Source organism: Pezoporus occidentalis, unplaced genomic scaffold, assembly GCF_034315485.1.
Source record: "Pezoporus occidentalis ecotype Australia unplaced genomic scaffold, CSIRO_AGI_Poc_V1 ctg5, whole genome shotgun sequence".
NCBI classification, from domain to species: Eukaryota; Metazoa; Chordata; class Aves; order Psittaciformes; family Psittacidae; genus Pezoporus; species Pezoporus occidentalis.
In genome coordinates this window covers 3,732,107-3,752,617 of record NW_026915835.1, presented here as the reverse complement: position 1 = coordinate 3,752,617, position 20,511 = coordinate 3,732,107, and the positions used below count along the sequence as shown (strand labels likewise).

The 20,511-nt window shown below is 33.7% G+C and overlaps 1 protein-coding gene across 5 annotated transcripts in view; it reads right to left on the bottom strand.

The window, feature by feature from the left end:
- Positions 1–20,511, bottom strand: part of PCDH17 (protocadherin 17) — a 91,939-nt gene that overhangs the window by 57,928 nt on the left and 13,500 nt on the right. For 4 of the 5 annotated variants that reach the window (XM_062636861.1, XM_062636860.1, XM_062636859.1 and 1 more), the window contains exons 3-4: positions 4,661–4,719; positions 4,322–4,494 (exon numbers count right to left, since the gene is read on the bottom strand). In XM_062636861.1, coding sequence (XP_062492845.1) covers positions 4,322–4,494; positions 4,661–4,719 — 232 coding nt within the window. The remainder of the gene's footprint in view (positions 1–4,321; positions 4,495–4,660; positions 4,720–20,511) is intronic. The other variant, XM_062636857.1, reaches the window with a different exon arrangement.

The window sequence follows — 20,511 nt, the reverse complement described above, 5'->3', positions numbered from 1 at the left end:
GCTATTCACATTCTGAGCACAGAAAGAATGTGATGGTAGTTGTTCTGTTCAGGGAAAAAAAAAAAAACCTACAGCAAGAAGCAGTGTTGAACGAAACATTTCATAGGTTGTGTCAGCTCTGGGGGGACTCCCAGCCTCTGTCAACTTCTCAGTGGAGGCTTTCACCAGCTTTGAGAACTTAAAAAATAAATATTTCTCCACAATTTTCCTTTTCCATTATCTCATTAAGCTGATGTACTCATAAAAGAACCCATCATCCCCAGTGGCATGGAAAACACTGGGCATGATGTTGGTCAGTAGAAATTTGTTTGATGAACTTTCTGCACTTATCGGTCTAGACTGCTTATCACTCAGTTAAACAGAGCAGATTTTAATTACGCAACAGGCTCAAAAAAGATTATGGCAAGAAAATCATTGCACGGGTCAGAAAAAATCTTGATTGATAAAAACTCTGATAATTTTGCTCTGATGCAGATAGATAATGCAGGATACTCAATTTCAGGAATCATTCTTGATTAGAAATTGAGAATATAAATGTACAAGTTACTGCAGACCCATTCTGTCATCGTGTTCAGTAGACAAACTCAAGGGTTGACAATATCCATAAAGATTCTATAACACTGATACAGTTTTTATGCCTAAGACTGTTGCATACAGGACTGCATCACAACTAATGCAAATGTATTTTTGTTATGATGATAAAGAAGTTACTTTTAAGTTATATTAAGTTACATTTTTATCTCTGGAGGAGTCTCTGACACCAGTGCTGAAAGCTTTCCTTTTACTCTTCCTCCAAGGAAGTGTCTCCAGTTTTCATTTATTCTTGGCATCTATGCTACCACTAACAAGGCAGCAGCACCTGCAGAAATCCCCCTTCTATGATACGCAGAGGTGAACAGCAAGCAAATGTGTGAAGGAAAGATGTAATGCACAGTGATAAAGCTAAAACTCAACAATAAACCTACTGAATTTGAAGATGCTTAATCCCTTAGGTATTTTTGCAATGACATGAAAAGGAAAAAGTCCTGGGAAAATCTAACAAAGACCATGATTTCTGAGTAACTACAAAAAAAAAAAAATCCATGACTTTATATTGTTTTACTGATTATAAGGTAAACATATCTAGGATTCACTAAGAAAAGTATAAAATGTACATATTGCTTTTGTACTCCTTCCTTGTAGATATCATTTATGATATCATTTTCAGCTTTAGACAACTTTTAAAGAAATGCAGATTATTATGTTTAAACTGTAACAAAATTATTATTTTGTTATTTAAATATAAAATATGAAAAATACATGACACTTCAGGTGAAACAAATGGGTAACTTGACAAATGTATTCAAACTATTAATTCTTGTAAGATGTCTAAGTAGGGTGATTTCAAACTGTCCTAACTAGTGATAGGGTGTAAGGTCTCAGCAACAGAAATAAAAAAAGAGAGATAAACAGAATAAAGTATCTAAAACCATTCTGCTGAAAGAGTAGTAGGCATATGGAACAAGCTGCTTAGTAAGACAGCTGATTCAGATAGCATAAGTAAGCTTAAGAGACAGCTAGATGTTTTTATGCAGCAAGTGGCTGGGAATTGACACCAAGAGGATATATGGTTGAGGTAACTAAAATGGAACATATTTATTTTAACTCAAAAATTACTATCCTGATCAATTTTATAAGACTGGGGGTTTTCCCCCTTTCTGTCCATTAAGGTCAAGTGATGAGCTTTCTGAAGCATTTCATAAGACGTAATTTGCATTTTCTTTCCCTTTTGTGTAAATGTTTACAATCACACTAGACAGAACTTGTTACCTGGAGATATTTTCCTTGAAATGAAATGTTTAAATAGTGAAATTACTGAGGTTTTATCATATCCTGTTTTCACTAGTTTAATGCAAATTGGATCCGTAACAACAGTGTTTGGAATTACACAAAGAGGATGTCAAACTCAACTAATTTTTAAATTTGGAATCTCAAGATCCTGAATTCACAGTTCATTTACCAAAAACTGTCAGAAGATTTAATAATTAACACTGTTCTAATAGCAGAAGTTAAACTATTTTAAATATCTTTAAACAGCAATAATCAAGACTGAAACTTTGCCACAAAATAGTGAATTCCCATTTCTGTGTACAACCCAGAATGATAACACAACCCCAACTTCTGATACTGCTTCAGGCACTGCCAGAGACAACTGTTTCTAGCAAGCTGTCCACCTCCTTTTCGGGGAAAACACTTCTTCTCTGCAGAAAATGAAATTTCTTTTTTTAATCCTAATCACATATACTGTATTTCTCAGCCACCTTCAACTTGGCTTATGAGTAGAGAAAGCAGGGGTTTTCATAATCTTTCAAAAGAGAAAAGTTACTTTGGGCTAAGAACCCTAATCACACCAAGCTCAATGACAGCTGATCACTGATTTCATTGGGAGCACCACATTGCACTACATTTGTTACTGCAATGTTCTGTAACCCCATAAGGTGCTCACTGCAGGTTCAGTTTTCTTAATAGCCAATGATTTCATTACAGCACACGTGAGATGAAAGACTTCATACAAGTAAACAAATGGATGTCATTACCATTTGTAATTAGATTTTGGAAATTTTTATTTTTTTTTTAAAGTTTACCTCTCAAGCCTCATTCTCTCTCTCTTTTTTTTTTTTTTTTTTCTCATCAGGGAAATTCACATAAACACCTGCTACAGCAGTTCAGTGGCTGACGAAACTTAACATTCACAGTTCAAGATATGTTTAATAAGAATATGAGTAATTCATATTAACCAATGGAGTAAGTTGTTTTGTGATGAGTAAGGCCTGTCATCTAGATACAGATAAGTGCAAACCTCCATATAACTCTTTGCATTATAATGAAAATAGCAACATGATTGGCTGAATCAGCTTACTAGATTTTTTATATTTTTGACAAGAACTGGACTTGATGATGTTGGACAAAGTGCAATATTATGAACTCAGCCACACAGTCCTCTTTTTTTTAAAAAAAAAAACACACACAAAAAACAAATAAATAGAAAATCCAGAGACTTTGTCTTTTTCTTACACAAAACTGAAAAACAAATAGACTGACACTCAAACAGCTTCTTAAAAAAAAAAAAAAAGAAGTCTAGTATTGCATCTTTTGCATCTTTACACAGATCAATGTCCAATTATAAGCACAGAGTTTCTGTGGCAAAAAGGTCACTGAAAAAATAATCTTTCTGGCATTTATTACTTGGAAAATAAGGTCATATATGAGGTTAACCTTCAAAAGCATACACAATAAATTATACTGCAGCATTCTAAATATTCTACATAGCAAAAATTATATTGCAATCTCAACATGATCAGAAAAATTAAACATATATTTATATCATGACTGTACTACAGATCAGACTAGCTAAGAGGCAAAAAAAACCTATGTCCAATTAACAATTCATAAAAATCCTATATTTCTGCTAAATTATAACTTCCTATTAATTTAATATTAATTAAATTATTAATCTATGCTTACAGCATAGAAGCAAAAGAGACAAACACAGAGCTGGAGTACTCGGTCTGGTGCTTTTAGAAAAAGAAGTGTCTCTTTTGAAATAAAAGACCTCATAATTAGATAAAAAATATCTGGGAAAATGACTTGGACACAAAATTTGAGGAAATAAGCATGCTTGTTTGTCAGAATGAATGATTTCAGAGAGTGCTGTCATTATCCTGATACAAGTCATCTGAGATGTTTCACAGAGGCTCATCTTTGTTACTTTCACAGGATGCAAATGAAATTGTACAGAAAATCAGACTATATTATTTTACACTTGTCATGCTACTATTAATTGTGAAATCAACATTGCAAATAGTAAAATATATCCATGAAACAAAAACAACTTCTGAACCATTTTCCTCATCTGATATCCCTAGCCTCTTTTCCTCTTCTCCAAACTATGTGAGGAATGTAAGTGACTGGTGTCTTTTTATCTGCTGCAGTCACGTCTAGTTTGAATTTCCAAAGCACACTTTAGCATAAGGACTGTGTATAATATATCACAGACAATGCCAGTAAAGTATATTCTAATAATTTTAGAAAAGTACTATTTTTTTTTTACTCTTTTTTTTTTTTTTTTTTTTTCTAATGTGCTTTGGATACTTGCAGTTTCATGTTCATTCTGAAAGATACTGAGCTTTCTTTGCTCTGGGCTACCTACAAGATTTACTTTTTTTTTTTCTTATAATATTATCATTGGGCTATTCCTTGATAAACTACAACTGCAATACTAATAGGTTTATAATGACAGCTTAAACTTTACGCTTTTGTAAGCATTGGAGGCTTCACTCACCTTGTTCAAGTGGCTGGCTTTTAGTTGAAGTAGTTTTCATCTTGAGTGCCTCCCTAACAGACATGTCACAGCAGGAGCCTTTGTTAGTGTCTTGGTCACTGTCAGCCTGATCACTGTCCCCATGCCCGCTGTCCCTCAAGCTGGCTCTTTCTGGATCCTTGAACGTGGAGCTACTGAAATATACATTAAAAAAAAAAAAAAAGAAGAAAATAAAAAAAGAAAAAGAAGAGAGAGATATAGTTGTATTTACTTGTTCTGAGTTGAATTGTACTCTCTGGCAAAGCAATTTTGACAAGAATGCAAATGGGGAAGCCGAGAAAGTTATTTAATAGGCCTTACCTTTGAACAAACTGCTGCCTGCTGCCCATGTAATTGGGCTCTGCGGGAAAATTGTCTGTCTGTGAAAGAGAAGGAAAAAAATACGTATAGTTGTACACTGGACAAATCTCCTGCAGAGCAACAAGATTTCCTAGAGGAGAAATGATTAATAATTCAAAAATTCCCTTAATCTTCAGATTTGTACATTTTAATTAGATTGGAAAAGGCTGGCATGTAATTATGTGCTCAGAACAATTAAATGATTCCGGTCCACAAATTACCTGCTAAAGTAAACAATGAGGCTCCAACAAGTGGCATTCTCTGTTAGTAACTTGACAGATGACAGTTTATGTTTTTTCATTAGTTAGATATTAAGACTGATGGTTATTGAAAATGAGAGAAAAAAATACTTTTGCATATTACAAAAGTGAATTATTCAATAATTCTAATTTTTAATTATAATTACATCATCTAACAGGATTCTGAAGCCCTTACTGCTGTGATAAATTTTCATGCATTGCTATATTACTCTTGAATTAATAAAACAAAGCAAAAAAAAGAAAACCAAGAAAATTTACAGCTGCTTAGCTGTGGGTTTTCTTAAATGCTACTTGAAAAGTGCATGTATGAAAATACTTGGATTTTCTCTCTTTAATTTTCATCAGTATTAATAGCTTTAGCAGAATAATGAGAACCACACATGCAGACAAAAATATTAAATGATAGCTGTAGATAAGTAGTTTTTAAAAGAAGATACTTTCATTAAGTCTGTCATGAGTATATTTTTAGCAACATGAGCTAAGTAGCTGTAGAAGCAGAAGTATTTGCAGCATCCAGACCAACATGGAGCCCTGCCAAAGGGATCTGAATTCCCCTTGTATTATCAGCTGAAGTTCTTTGGGAGGAAGAGAGACTGCATCTTTCACAAAACTCCACATACTGTACATTCACACACGTCACTTCTTCTTGCAGCTGACCTAGTGACAGAGCTTCTACTGTTTTCTGCATCACTTCATGTCACATCACCCTTCTTTGCACCAGCTATGAGTTTTGCAACAGCATCTAGCGTATCAGTATCGGTAACACAAGCAGTTAATGAAGCAAAAGGCCCAAGGTAAGGTTTAATGTTACACAGGTGTTTCCACTGGTCTCTCAGATATTTGGTTTTCTGTGCCAGTCTCCGCTCCCTTTTTTTTTTAGCTTTGTTTTTGTTTTATAGGTTAGGTGGCTATCAGAAATATTTGCTATTTCTTGTATGCTTGTATTCTTGGATCTTGGGAAAGAAGCATGAAGTTACATCTGGAATTTAACAGTCATTGCTGTTTGCAACAAAAAATACATAGCCACTTGCCAGTCTCAATGTACATGTGAAAAAAATGTTCGCATATGCATGAATATCTTGCTTGATTTAAGAAAGGGACAGAAGATAAATGATTATCTTCTCTTCCGCATGTATGAAGTCAATTAATAGTGTACTTTCTTGTTCCTAATTAAACTTTTTGGTTCAATAATTAGGATTGTAACGCACTGTGGTCATATTTTAAAGTTGTTTCTAATTTAAAATACAGAATGCATACATTTTTGTAATGACATAGTATATGTCATTACAAAAAATAATCTGATGCTTTATCATTGAATAACCTTTTATGATAAACAGTACACCAAAATCAGGTTTTGCTCATCTGTTTACAATATATAGCATAAAGCACCTATACCTATAATTCTAAATTATTTTTTATTATATCAAAATTGCACATAACTTGGAAATCCTAATTTGGGTGTCTGAATTCAACTAGAGACTTGTTCTTCAGCAGCATTATTGAAAGATGGGCATATGAAAGTTCTTAAATACTGCCTAAGGAATCAAACAATATGCCATATTACAGAAAGAGAATTCTGAAGATCTGGGATACCAAACTCAGTGTTGTGTCACTGCTTTTCCAAGACAGTGTTTCAGAAGCTGATGATTTCAGCTAGAGGTATCCATTTTTTTAAAAATCTGGCCACTTCAGTTAACAGTGCAGTTTAGTGCTGTGGGCTCAAGACCAGACAAGATCCTGGTCTTAGTGTAGGCAATTAGAATAAAAGCTTGTTTTAACTTTTAACATATGTTTCAAGTTATAAATACAAGCATTTAAAACAACAACAACAACCCAACTCAAAACAACAGAAAAAAAAGAGGGAATGAAGGCATAAAAATATTTCAGCATTCTTAGATGTAATCTTTTAAATGTAGCACATGAGATTTCAGAAGCAGCCTGAATTATTCTGTTTATTCTTTCCTTGTGGCAAAATGTAATAAGATAACGTCTCTCTTGTGTGCAGCAAATCTACCTCATGTATATACACATATAATCATCATGACACTCACAGAGCCCAGTACTTCTCAACCCAAATAAACCTTTATAATTGCAGAATTTACGTCTGTTTTCTAGGTCTAATATCTCAAATAGATGCCCAGGAAAACTGACCTTCTGCTTTTACTTACAGTAGACATCTGCCTCCTCCTAAACACAGCTGCTACTAGAATCAAAATTTCCATTTTTCATGTAATTGTAAGGCAAAACGCCTGCTATAAATTTCCTTTTCATAAATTCTTCTCTATTGGAAAAGTCAGACTTTTGCCCTGGAAATTAAATTATATTAATTAAATAGCACCTCCTTAAAGATGGTGCTAAGAACTTATCTAAAAGCTGTACCACAGTAAGAACTGGTCATACTTTTTGTTTCTATATTTTCATAGTAAAAAAAAAAAAAAAAACAGAGAAAACAAGCAAATAAACAAACAAAAACCAGCATTTTGCACACCTTGGACTAGCCAAGTCATAAATTTTAAAATATAAATTATGACCACATCTTATCTGCCATCCTATAAATGGGAGCTGCTTCTGAGAAATTCAGTATTTATGGTAATCATTAATAACCTTTAACTTAATAATTTGATCAATTTCCTTCATAATGTATTTTGCACCAATACAAAAAGTTGGGCTCCATGTTACAGTGGGTTCACTACTGCAAAAGAACAAATGTAAATACTTGATAACTATCTACAGGAACTATATACAACCACAGAGCTCAACTGAATGATTTTCCTTTTGCTCTCAAAGTATTAGAGCTTCTCCTAGGAGCTATGGAAGTATGATGTTGTAACAGTATATTTCAAAATACAGGCAGCATGTTATTATCCATACAAAAACTGGGATAATAAGAAACATTTAATTTTAAGGCTAGGCAGTATAGAAGAATCTTAGAAGGGCAAGCCTCACAATGGCTTACAGGGGGATGAATGTCTAACTCCCTTAAACACTTTTTTTTAAATCCCAGTTGAAGTGAGAGGTCATATACTTAAAATTTTTACACCTTAACATCTATGGAAGTGACATTACACGTTCCAGTTCATGCATTAATCATACCTCTTTACACTGCATAGCTGTAACTCTAAGAAATGAGTGCTACTTTAAGAATCTATCAACAGTAAATAAACTCTTCTTCTCTGGGTATACAGCCCCTTCTAGGAAATCAAAACCACTGTGCTCTCTATTTGCCTCCAGTGTTAAAGTAGGCTTCAGTTCACCTGCTGGCAACAATCTAAAATCCAGTCACATATCCCAAGGCAATCAGCTAAGACAACTCTATAATTCAACCCATTTTAGGCATTGAGTTTTAGGTACATACTGTTCCTGGAAATTACTTTCACCAAAAACTACTGGAAAATCTAAATGACCAGAGAGATGTTCAGTATAACAGCTAAAGCTTAGTAAGATGCATCATATCAGAAGTGATTTACATAGAATTAAAATATCCTAATAAATAACCAAAAATTACTCAAATGCCAGCACTGGTAACCTGCTGAAGATCAAAATAAAGCAAGCACCATCCTCACCCTCCTTCAAGAAATTCTCCAGAAACAATCTAGCTCTAAGAATAATGGAGTTAAACATCAAAGACATATTTTCTCTCTGCAATTCAAGGCTGAGGGCTGGAGTATCAATTAGGTCATCAGCTATTAAAACAGAAGCTTTTCAGTAGGAAGAAAACATACTAGGACAAAAAGTCTCAAGCTGAGGCAAAAGTAAAACTGTCCACTGCCCTGGTTAGATAACAGAGAATTAAAGTCTGTGATGTCATTCACATATGTCCATAGATCCAGTAGAGAAGAGGTCCTGGTATTATAGTCCATTTTCACAGATTAATGGGACCAGTCTCTCCAGTGAGAGTATGTTAAACCATTCAACAGATATACTTTTTAGCAGTTGCTACAGTGGCTACTTAAAAATACTTTCTTCCATCTATCTGTCCTTATACATGACCCTAGCATAAATCTGAAGTTTTAGGAACACTGCCATTACTGTGATGTTGCAGAAAAAATCCTGAGGAATTCTGTATATACTTTTAGTACAGCTTTCTCAGAAAGATGAATCTCCTAAAAAATGTCATTTTGAAAGAGATCAGAAAGCATATGTACCTTTTAAAAGCTGCCAAAATTTAAAAAAGAAAGTACCATACAGTTTGATCATGTTACCTTTTTCATCAGGAAGTTGAACAGAAAAAATGTTAAAGGACAGGCAAATTAAATCTGTGCAAATTGCACTTTTACTGATATGGAGTTTCAGATGTGACAATATGATTGATTTAGTCCAATAATGTAACTTGAAGGTTGAACCAGCCTCAGAAAAACATTACGCGATGAATTATGGGAAGTATTTTTAGCAGTGGGATCTCTTTTCCTTTTTCTTTTTCCATAAATTCGTGTTCACAAGGTGTTTGTGTTTACTTCTGCTGAAATATTTTTTTTATTTTTATAAATGAAAAGGAATTACACTGTGTATTTGCACACATACATTTAAAAAAAAAAAGAAAAAATATCAGAATTAAAATTGCAACCCCATATTAATCAGATTTCAGGCATTCTACTACTGCTCAGTAAGACAACGACAGAGGACCTGACAAGGTTTCTGCTTTGGAGAATTCATATAAAAAGCAGGCTGGTTATTAAAACGTAAGAGTTTTTTAACTACTTCTTTTTTTCTTTTTTTAATCAAAAATTTTGTTACACCACGGTTCTGGAGATTTCTGCTACTCTTTGGTGTGTTTTATACTGTTTGAATAAAATGAAAGAAAATAGAAAAAGTTTTCAATTTGACATGTCAGTCTCCTAAAAAAAAAAAAATTAAAAAATCTTAAAATCAACATGACCGAAAAGATGGAAAAAGTAAGATAGAATAAGATGGGGAGCGAGAGAGAGAAATGCAATACTTAAGTGTTCTTGACAAATTGCGCCCAGAAATAATTGTCATATTAGAGAAAGATGTATTTTAAATTATAAAAAAAGTCAGACATTAATCAGATTTATGAGTACTAGATTACTAGAATATTCATATTTTTTTTTCTCAGAACTGCAAGAACAAGTATCACATTTTGAGAAATGATTCAATGCAACTCCATTTTAGGAGGTATTGATACGTGGAACTATAATAAAGCAAAATGTCTCTGCTGACTTTAATTCTTTTTAATTAAAAATTAAACACAAAAATCAAATGAAACATCTCTCCCCTTTATCAGACTGCCGTTTACTTTCTAACTCAAGTATCTTCTGTGTCTTTTCTTAAAAACCTTTATTCCAAGTATTCTGCCTTCCCCCATGAAATAAAGATCTTATGTAATGGGAATCACTTCTGAAGACAAAAGAATTGTATTTTGCCAAATCTAGTTTTGAAAGAAAAGACAATTGCCTTTATTTTGTTAGGAACAGTTTGTTATCATAGTAGAGTTTTCCACAAAGACTCCTCAGTATAAGACTGCCAGTGAGTGTATATACTTAGCCTGAAGCAGCATTTTTCCGCTGCAAAAGACTTACTTCACTAAGAAATTTCATTAGCCCAATAGTAAACAAGCCCACAAAAAACAACCAAAAAAAAAACCAAAACCACAAAACCAGCCAAGCAAACAAAACACACACACCCCAAAAATGGGCATAAACTTCTAATAAGTTATTCTACCTTTTTGAAAGACAAAATTAAATAAGCTGTATTAACAAATCCTTGTCCTAATATGTGTTCTCCACTCTTATTGATAATAAGTGACATGTACATATTTGGGAAGTTTCACAGTTGCTGCAAAATGTGTATTTTTATGTTAAAAGACCTACAATGTGTTTATGTGAATTTCTGACATATGTAACATTCTTCAAATGCACATTAAAAACACAGGGCAACAAAAGCAGTCAGGTACACAAGGAAGTATCGTTCACCAGGCTGCTGTACTCTTTACTGGAAAGTGTTGGTGGCTCATGTTTTCTCTTTCTCTTGACTGAGAAAAACAAAACTGTGAGCAAAATTGAAAGAGGTCTTGAGCTATTCAGTCAAATGACCTGAGTGACTCCTGAAAAGTGAAGCTCTAGGAACAGAGACTGCCATCCTTTCCTTTAAGTGGAGTACTGATTCTCACAATAATAAATGCCTAATCCATGTACTATTTTCTCTTAGCGAGTACCATGGTTGTTACCAAAACAAATTATCATTCATTTATTGCTTAAGCTTTCATGCTAAAGTATTCTAGGTATTTCAGTTTTTTGTACTACGGGCTTAATTAAAACAATTATTTCTTAAATTTTTAAAAGGGTTTACTGTTCAATGCAAAAGACACAAAAGAAGCTTAGACTGAAGGGATTTAATACAGTGCAAGTATTAGAATGCACAGGGCCCAACGGAGCTTCCTCTCACCTGATGACTGCACCAAGCCTAAAGACTGAAACAACTAAAAAGGTCACTATAGATGAATATATTTTTAAGTGACCCTGGTAAAAAAGTAGAATTAAAAGACACTCAGAAGAAGGGATGGAACCAGATCCTGATCAGATTTTCTGATACAAAATATTGAAGTATTTCAGGAACTAGCTTGCCCCTGTTGGTGAGGAACTCAACAAAAGCCCTCAACTCCTCTGCCAGAGCAGATGTGTTTATGAACAAACTTGTCTCTGGGGACTAGGAAAATGTGTGGAAGCTGAACCCAAAAACTTTTTCTACTGAGAGGGTAATCAAGAAGGTTTTCTGGACCAAACTCAAATTGCTGTTTGCTTCGCAGTTGTTTCAGTTTTCTGAGCCTCGTTTTATTTTGCACTCAAGAAACAAGAAATTTAATATCTAATGAAATTAACATGATCTGGGAAGAGAATGTGAAAAGTTGTCAAACGGGACTGGGAAAAAGTAATTGCAATATGAGTTCTTCAGATGAACTACTTTTTGGAGAAGGTGCAAGATTAGAACTCAGGAAGTGGTGCCAAACATTACACCACAGAAAGAGCTAGAGCTGAAAGCACAATAGTTCTGCTTCTGCTACATAGCAACAATAAATAAACATAATGAAATTCATGACACATTATTGTATTGCTCTGTATAGCCTCTATTCGTTTAAAAATGATAAACACTTTTAAAATAATTCACAACTTGTCAAATGCCAGTGAGCATTATGAACAGTTAGACTGGTGCTTTAAGAGGCATTTGTGAAGATCTTACAAGAGAGCTTGATACAACTTATATCAAAGTAAAGATGGAAGTATGGGAAAACAGAATAACTACTTCACCTGAATCTGCCAGTACAGTTGCATCCAATATATTTACACTGTTCACCAATGATATGCACTTACTGAAGCTACTCAGTCAATAAAAAACACATTAAGAACCTTCTGAAAGAGCTTCCCTGTCAATTAGGCTGCAGATACATTCTATCGCTCCAGTTTTCCTGTCAATTTCATACACTGGATCATATTAACAGTACTGGCTTGTCAATAAGGCAAATCCAAATCCTATTAATGGAGTTATACTGCCAATAAAATCGACTTCCTATTTATCAAGCTCCCCAGTATATGGGAAAGCTGTGAAATGGGATTATAAATTTAGGTTACATACATCTGTCTCTATATTACATAAACATCTCAGGAATTGTACCCTATTCTGTAAAGAAACACCTGTAATCACTGTAAACTTCAGAATAGTATAATTGTTTACCATTGCTGAGAAAACATTAAATCACCCTTATTTATCATTTTATGCTTCCTGCTTGCTCTAAGTAATGCTGCAATTTTATAGGACAGTCTACTTGTGTGCCACACATATAGAACTAGGTAAGAGATGTATGCACTGAACCCCACCTACACAAGGCACTATCTGTTCCAGAAAATGAAAGAGATAAAACACACTTTAGGAACAAAATATTAAGGATTCCACAGTTTTGTAATGTGCTGCGTAATCTTGGTGGAATTGAAGCATGTAAGTATAATACTAATGCACCAGAAACCCCTGGAAATAGCTAATAAGAGGTAGTAGCTCATGCATAAAAAAATAGTAGAAGTTCAGCAAGTCTTCTATTTAATAGAAGCCTTAATGAAGTTGAACATTAGTTGCTTTTAACCATATTCAATGTTAAATAACTACTTTGACTGGATTAGCAGAATATACAACAGACCATTAAACCTGATTATATTACCAAAAAAAGAAAAAAAAAAAGAGTAATTGCATTAAAATGTACTGGGCATTCCCTTATCGAATTAACTCCCTAGGTCTAACATGAAAATATGGATTAAAAAAAAACAACACTATGGTCCAAAATAACAGTTAAAGGTCAATGAATCAAGTCGCCAATTATATTTTCTGGTAACAGATGGGTGCAATGAAACCTAATGATTGAATTTGAAATGCTTTAATGCACCTTTTATCTATGGCTCCCACGATGTTGAGTCTACCTTACTATTCCTAACAAATATTATATTTACTAATTATTATATATATAATATTATATATATTACTAAATATATTACTATTATATTACTAAAAGTAGTTCACTAGAATGAAATCCCCACATATCCCAGAATCTAGGTTATTCTAAGAATACCATGCCATAAATGCAAAATAACAATACTTTTGGAAGTGTATCTTTGATAGTATTTCTGGGGCTTTGTTTATTTTTTCATTCAAATCTCCATGTTAAATGTGAAGTCTAGAAATAAAGACATTAAAATTAGAGGGAAACTTAAAAAAAATGTGCCTTGAAATTTAAGAAGATGATCAAAGTATTTGTTATAGTTTCAATAATGTTTTTATCCCCTTGTGCTTAGAACCGCTTTTCTATACGAAAACAACCTTTTGTTTCTTTTTTTTATGCACACAGATTCTACAGTGCAATTGTGAGCTCCTGGTGTTTTATTTTTAATTTTGAGACATATCTGAAAGCTATTACTCATCAGGAATTCCCAGTGAAGCAAGTAAGTTTTGTAGAATTTGTCCTATTCTTACCACTGTTTTTTTTCCTGTTTCTAAGAGCAGCACATCACAAATATTTTCTGAACAGGAAAGCTTATAAACACAGCAGTACTATACGGTGGAGAAGGAGATCAAATTGTGGCCTTTTAACATTGACAAACTGTTTTGTACTCATAATATTTAGCAAGGGGAAACAGAGACACTGGGTATTTTAAAACTATTAAGTTTGTGTTAACATCCATCCACTGCGTTTACCTTTCTCTGTCCAACCCATACTTTCACTAAAGGCAGTAGAACTCCCACAGTCCATGACCTGAGGTTTGCTGAAATCAATGGATGTTTTCAAATTGGTTTCAATAGCCTTTGGATCGGTCTGCTTACTTCAGTTAAGGGATAAGCAAGTCTTTACATAGTGTGCTACATTCCCACAGATACATATGTTGTATGCTGAAGAAAGATACATGTAAACAGATTTGTAATGTCAGTGACAGGGAAAGGTGATCAGGCAGGCAGCAAACATTTTATGTGGCACAAGACTCCAGGTCTATGTTTCTTTAATAGAGAGTGAAAAATATTAGCAGCAAAGATAGAGCAGGACTTGGTTCTGAAGGCACACAGCCTGCACAGAAAACACATAAAGAGGAACACTGAAGCTTTCTTCCTAGGTGACAGTCAGAAGAACAGGGGTAAATCTAGATCACCTCTTTTCTTTTAAATCTGTAACCTTATCCCCTTTCTCTTCCTAAAATTGCTCCTCTGAAAAGCAATGATTGCCTTAAAGTCCTTAGGAACTAGGAAGAAAATTACAGGTGTTAAAACTTACATTATTACTTTCTGTCTAATTTCTTACTCAGGTCATGCAACTCTTTATTTCAACATTTTGTTAAAAATCCCCAACAAGGTATTCTATAAACGTTTTGAGACAGGACACAAAGCCCTCTTTTCACATATATACCTTGGCATAATTATTTCCTCTTAGCACTAGAAAAAGACACACCAGAAAATACGCTGCCAAAATAATGGCTGAATTTATGACAGAATAGTAGATCATCAGACTTTACAACCTCACATGGCTGTGCAAGGAGATTTTCAACTGTAAAATGGTGATGAGTTGATTTATTATTTGTGACATAACATAAATAATTTAGGCTTGCACAAATATAGCAAGAGGTTCTGTCCCTAAACATATTTTAAAGCCATAGCAGTCATGAGTCTATGATGAGGGACCTCATAAAAAGGGAAGTTTGATCAAATACACCATGGATATAGTAGCAGTGGTCAAGTAGGTTTGGACAGAAAAAAAATAAGGCCTTTCTGCTACAGGGCTTTGTATATCCATTCACAGCTCTGTCACTTCAGTGTTAACTGACTGCAACGTCTTCATACAGAACTCTGTTAGTTGATTCAAAACAAGCAAAAAAAAAAAAGTTACTTTTCTTGATGGGATCAACTCATCTAGAACATAACACCCACTTATCTAAGGATCGCCACAGGTAATCTATAAACTCATAGATATTTAAAGGTTGACTTCGACCTCTAAATTCTTAAAAGCCTGAGGAAAAAAGTTCTGGATTACCCTTTTCATTACAGCTTGCCATATCAAGATTCTGAAATCAGATTTTGTTGTTAAAATGAAGAAGATGCACATAAGAAATGTTCTCTGCAAAGATTCCAGGATTACAAAAAGTCTCCATTGTGTTCCAAATCAGTAATGGTTTGTCGACATCTAGGACTCTGCTGCAAGTTTCACCAGGGATAGAGAGACTGAACATGAATGCTAATATTTGACTGAGGGGTTAGTTACAATACAGTGACTAAATTATGGATTTCCTCTGCATCTAATTAGCAGGATGCTCACCGAGCACGTGAGCACCTTTTTCATGCAGCAGCAACTGAAGGATGTATATATATATATATATATCTCGCATTTTTTTCGTTTTTATTTTTTAGTCATGACCTTTCAAAGAAAATACTTAACACAGCCTTCTCTAAATAATGTCCATATCACAGAATTCCCCCATTTGGAAGTAGTGTGGGGAAATCTCTTTCAAAATTGGAAAGAAATGAAAATACGACAGGTACAGTGCAAGAAATTCAAAAAAAAAGCTCATGCAAAGGGGGGAAAAATAACTTGTAAAAAATGTTCACGCTGCTCTTCCTGAATATTCAAACTGAATAATGTGTAACACAGACTAATGCTGCTCCCTGCAGGTGGATCATGCGCCCTCATGAAGCCACACCAACTTCCAAGTTCACTGGAATTCAACATGGAGTTTGGGGCTTAGCTGCTGAAAGTGATCTCTGGGAGTGGAGCATTTACAAGCAATTATTCTACACATATGCCCTCAAAAATTGTTTTCATGTAGAAAAGCCCGTTAAGAAACAAATTAAATTATTTCTATGGAATTTAATTTACATAATTTTAGGACGATCTTAACTTACTGGTGCTTGTTTCTAAATAAACACACCATTATGCCACTGGGAGTAAAATAAAAGCCATAAAATACTAAGGGACTGTGTATGGTCTTCAGTTCACATGCAATTATATTAACTTCACCATAAATTCCTAGGAGTGAGTAAACTTGAGTTTGTTGGTTTTGTTTAAATCTTCTCAGGCATAAAGTAATAAAACACAAAATGCTCTTTTAAAATATGCTAAGATTAAGATCCAACTCATTCATTTTCCATTAAAATAGGATTAGGATCTTACTCCTAGGACTTTGTACTATCAAACTTCAATGCAGAGACTTTCCAAAGAAATGGTATAGAGTCCTATTCCTAAAGGTTTATGGTAAGTTTGCTGCTTTAACCTGAACCACAGCATAACAGCACCAATATAATGATAATCCAAGCTACTAGCAACCTTGAGAATGTTCAAGGAAAAGACAAACACTGGCAGGAATTAATCTGGCGTTTTCGCACATCTGCCCAAGGGGGGTATTCTAATTGCAAAAATTTACTCTTAGACTGCTGAGACTTGTAGTAATTATGTTTCTTTTTTAATAGAAATAGCCACAGGTAGTAATAAATTGGGTTTTGAGATGGGGAACTGGGCATGCATTCTAACCCAAATTACAATGTAATTGTCTGTATTATAAAATACTATAGAAAACCTATGGCTCAAAATTTAAATCAGAAGAAAACCTTTCCTTTATTTAAAGTCTTCTCCAACAGCTGTTCTATATGTATGCCTATTTCTTCATTCACTGGTATCAGTAAGACCAGTATGACTGCAAGCATTTTATCTAAAGACCTTTGCCGGTGCTAACCAAAATCCCTGAATGTTATATTTGCTTTAAAGAGATTTGCAGAAAAAGTTTTCTCTTGCTTTATTTTCATTCAAATAAGTAGACTAACAAGCAGGTCAAAATCTGGAAATCCAGCTACTTTTTTCTGAGGTTCCTTTGCCAGGGGATGAAGAAAAGAGTGTGTGTGGTCTATATATATTTTAAATTAACTGACATGAAAGTGTTCTCCAAAATTCTGGAATCTCATTTGAAACAAATGAGCACAGGAAAGCACTAAATATTAGTTATTTCATGCTTGAAGGAATTATTATTTCATTACTGTCACATTGTTACTATAATGAGACAAATACTGTTGGGAAATACCAAATACAATCATGGCCAATAAATAAAAAATAATCCAAATGTATCCAGTTAATTCTGCCCTTTGCAATACCTGTTAAACCTGATAAAAAGCTACAGGTGGTTTAAACAGGAAAAAATACATTTACAGATTTGGACAAAAGGAAGACTACGCATTAAAAGAAATAACATAAACATTTTGGTTTCCCCTCTTTTTCACCCAGTGGCTATAAAGCTGACTGATGTGGCTACAAGCCCTTCCCTTGAGCTACAAAATGCAGATTATTGTATATTTTTTAATACCTAGAACACTGATGGAAGCAACTGAGTGCTGATTATTCTCACATTTCACATAAGACAACTTCTATCTCCTTTTCATCATTACTCTCAATCCTGAAATCTGATAACAGGATACATAGTTTTAAGCAAGAGATGGAACTTTCACCATGAAGTGGAAAATAAGATCCTTCTTTACCTACACTCTTGCCTCGGGAAAAAAATGGCAACAACATTTGTCTCTAAACTTTATGCTTTTTAGATTTCAGCAAAAGATGTGGATTGACAGTATCTTCCAAAACACTGCTGCACAGCTACCTACAGATCGTACACAACATAAGAAGGAAAAAAAAAAAAAAAAAAGATCAGATTGGTTGTTAATAATGCCTTTTATCTATCTAGATACTTCTTTTGGTTGTATGCTGCTCTCTTATTTATTTATCTCAACATAGGTATTCATACACACACATTATCTGACTTATAGTCTAGAAACCTAGTTTCTACGGCTTCACGGCTTCCATTTCTAAAAGGCACTTAAATTCATTGTTTGCCAAGCACTCTAAATTCCACTGTTTTCTTATTGTTATTTGATCCAGTGACATGATGAAGAGATCAGAAAATAACAAACTTGGAACTTTATAGCTGTGGCTGGATAATCTTGCTCATGATTGTCAAAGCAGGATTGTTTTTATGATCTTAAAAGCTGCATATCAAATTACACGTCTATGTTAAAAAGCAAAAATTCCAAATATTCAGACATCAAGATTATCTCAATAGATTACTAGAGAATGCAGTTGGAGGCTAAGTGAAATGAACAGTTTTTGCAGCTTTGCTGTGTTTATAAAGCAAAGGAGAGAAGAAATAGGGAGCAGATCAGCTACCCAGAGCAACAGATTCTGGGCTGAATTCAAGCTTACACTCATCAGCAACTACACTCCTGTAAGTAATCCATTTAATTCAATGGTTCTATTGACCTAAATTAAAATATTTAGTGAATGAGTGTTTTAACAATCATGCCTAAAAAGATGTAATACTAATGCAATTATACATATGTAAGTTTTCACAGGCTTCAAAATTACTTGCACATGGATTAAGAACATGACCCTGCTCTTTCTAGATTTGTAGAAAAACAGTCTTTTTCTCAATACCAGTAAGAACAAAGCCTAAGTGCTGCATCTGAGGTGCATTACCAAAACAATGCTTTTTTCTTTGTCACCTTTAAAATTTTACAGAATTTAAGTATTTTCATTAAGACTTAATGAAAATTTGTTTAACCCAGCTCACTTTTTTTTTTTTAAACTGAGTTGTAGCTAAACAATCTTAACCATAAGTGGTTGCTTAGCAATCAGCAAAGAATGAGACAGAAATGTAGTAAGTAAAGAAACTGACTGATATGTTCTGTGTTTGAATCATAGCATTCATTAAAAACAGCAGAATAACACCAATAGAAATTTAAAACAAAATTCTATTAATAAAAGATTACATATAACTGTCTTTAGCAACAAATTATGCGTTTAAAAGCTTCCAATTGTGATTCACATTGCTCTCCATAAAAAAATCTTTAGTTAGTATTAAAATTACATTAAAATTCTTCAAATTCTGATTAAGCCATTATTTACCTTTTGTTTTTAAAGCAATTGTCAAGTATGTTTCCAATTATTTTAAAAACAGTATATACCTACAAAGCAAGCAAGCGTTTATACCTTTGAAGACTGAAATTGATTTTTAATGCACCAGCTTTCAAACACTACAAAGGCTGCTCTCTGCTGATAAAGACAGTAAACAAGAAATTGTCCTTTAAATGTTCCCTTTAATGTTTTCCTTTAATTAAAAAACCAATCAAAACACATTCCAACACTAAAAAATTTTAAAATAAGACATTAAAAATGTTTAAGGTTTTTGACATTCAAAGCATTCAAACTAGAATGAAAACTTAAGATGTTACTTTTGTTTACTTTTGTTAGTTTAGACTTTCTTTGCAGTGTAAACATTGTTAATAAAAAAAAATGAAAACACTTAAAAGTAGTTTACCACTGAACACAGATATTTTTATTGAATAGAAATGTTAAAAATATGCTGAAATGGAACTAGACATTATAGAAGTACTGAAGTAAAAAGCTTTTTTAATACGTTTAGATTATTTTAATATATTCCTTCAATCAGACCAAAGCCTATTTATGTAGATTATTTACATCTACAGTCTCATTTATCCAACCTGTATTTATCCTTTGATCACAAAGCTTGTTAACTTAAATGGTCTTTTATTGTTATGATTCGTTTTCCCATAATTATGCAGTTTAACTGCTTGATTTTTTTTTCTAATAAATATATGTAAACGCACCAATCATATTCAGCAGTGTTATGCTGGATGTTCAATGAACTGTAAGAGCCATTTCAATGCAATAAAACTGCCTGGAAGTGTTCCAGGGCAAGGACTGCAAATACTAGTAATCATAGTGTCACTAGAACTAGTATAGGCAAATACAAGCGTGTTGCACATATATCAACAGACAGTCCGAAACACTGCCTGAAACTAATTTTACATGCTTATCACTTCAAGAGCTTACAAAGCATCCCACCCACACAGCTGAAATTATGCATTTCTATCTTGTAACAAGGCTTTTCCTTTCCCCTTCACAGAGTCCTCCTTTGGCGTGCCATGGAGACTGCAGCATGCAGCCACCCAGCAGGAAACAGGATGCAATTAGAAACTTTTCTATTGCATGTAAAAGTATTTTATGAACTGACAGAA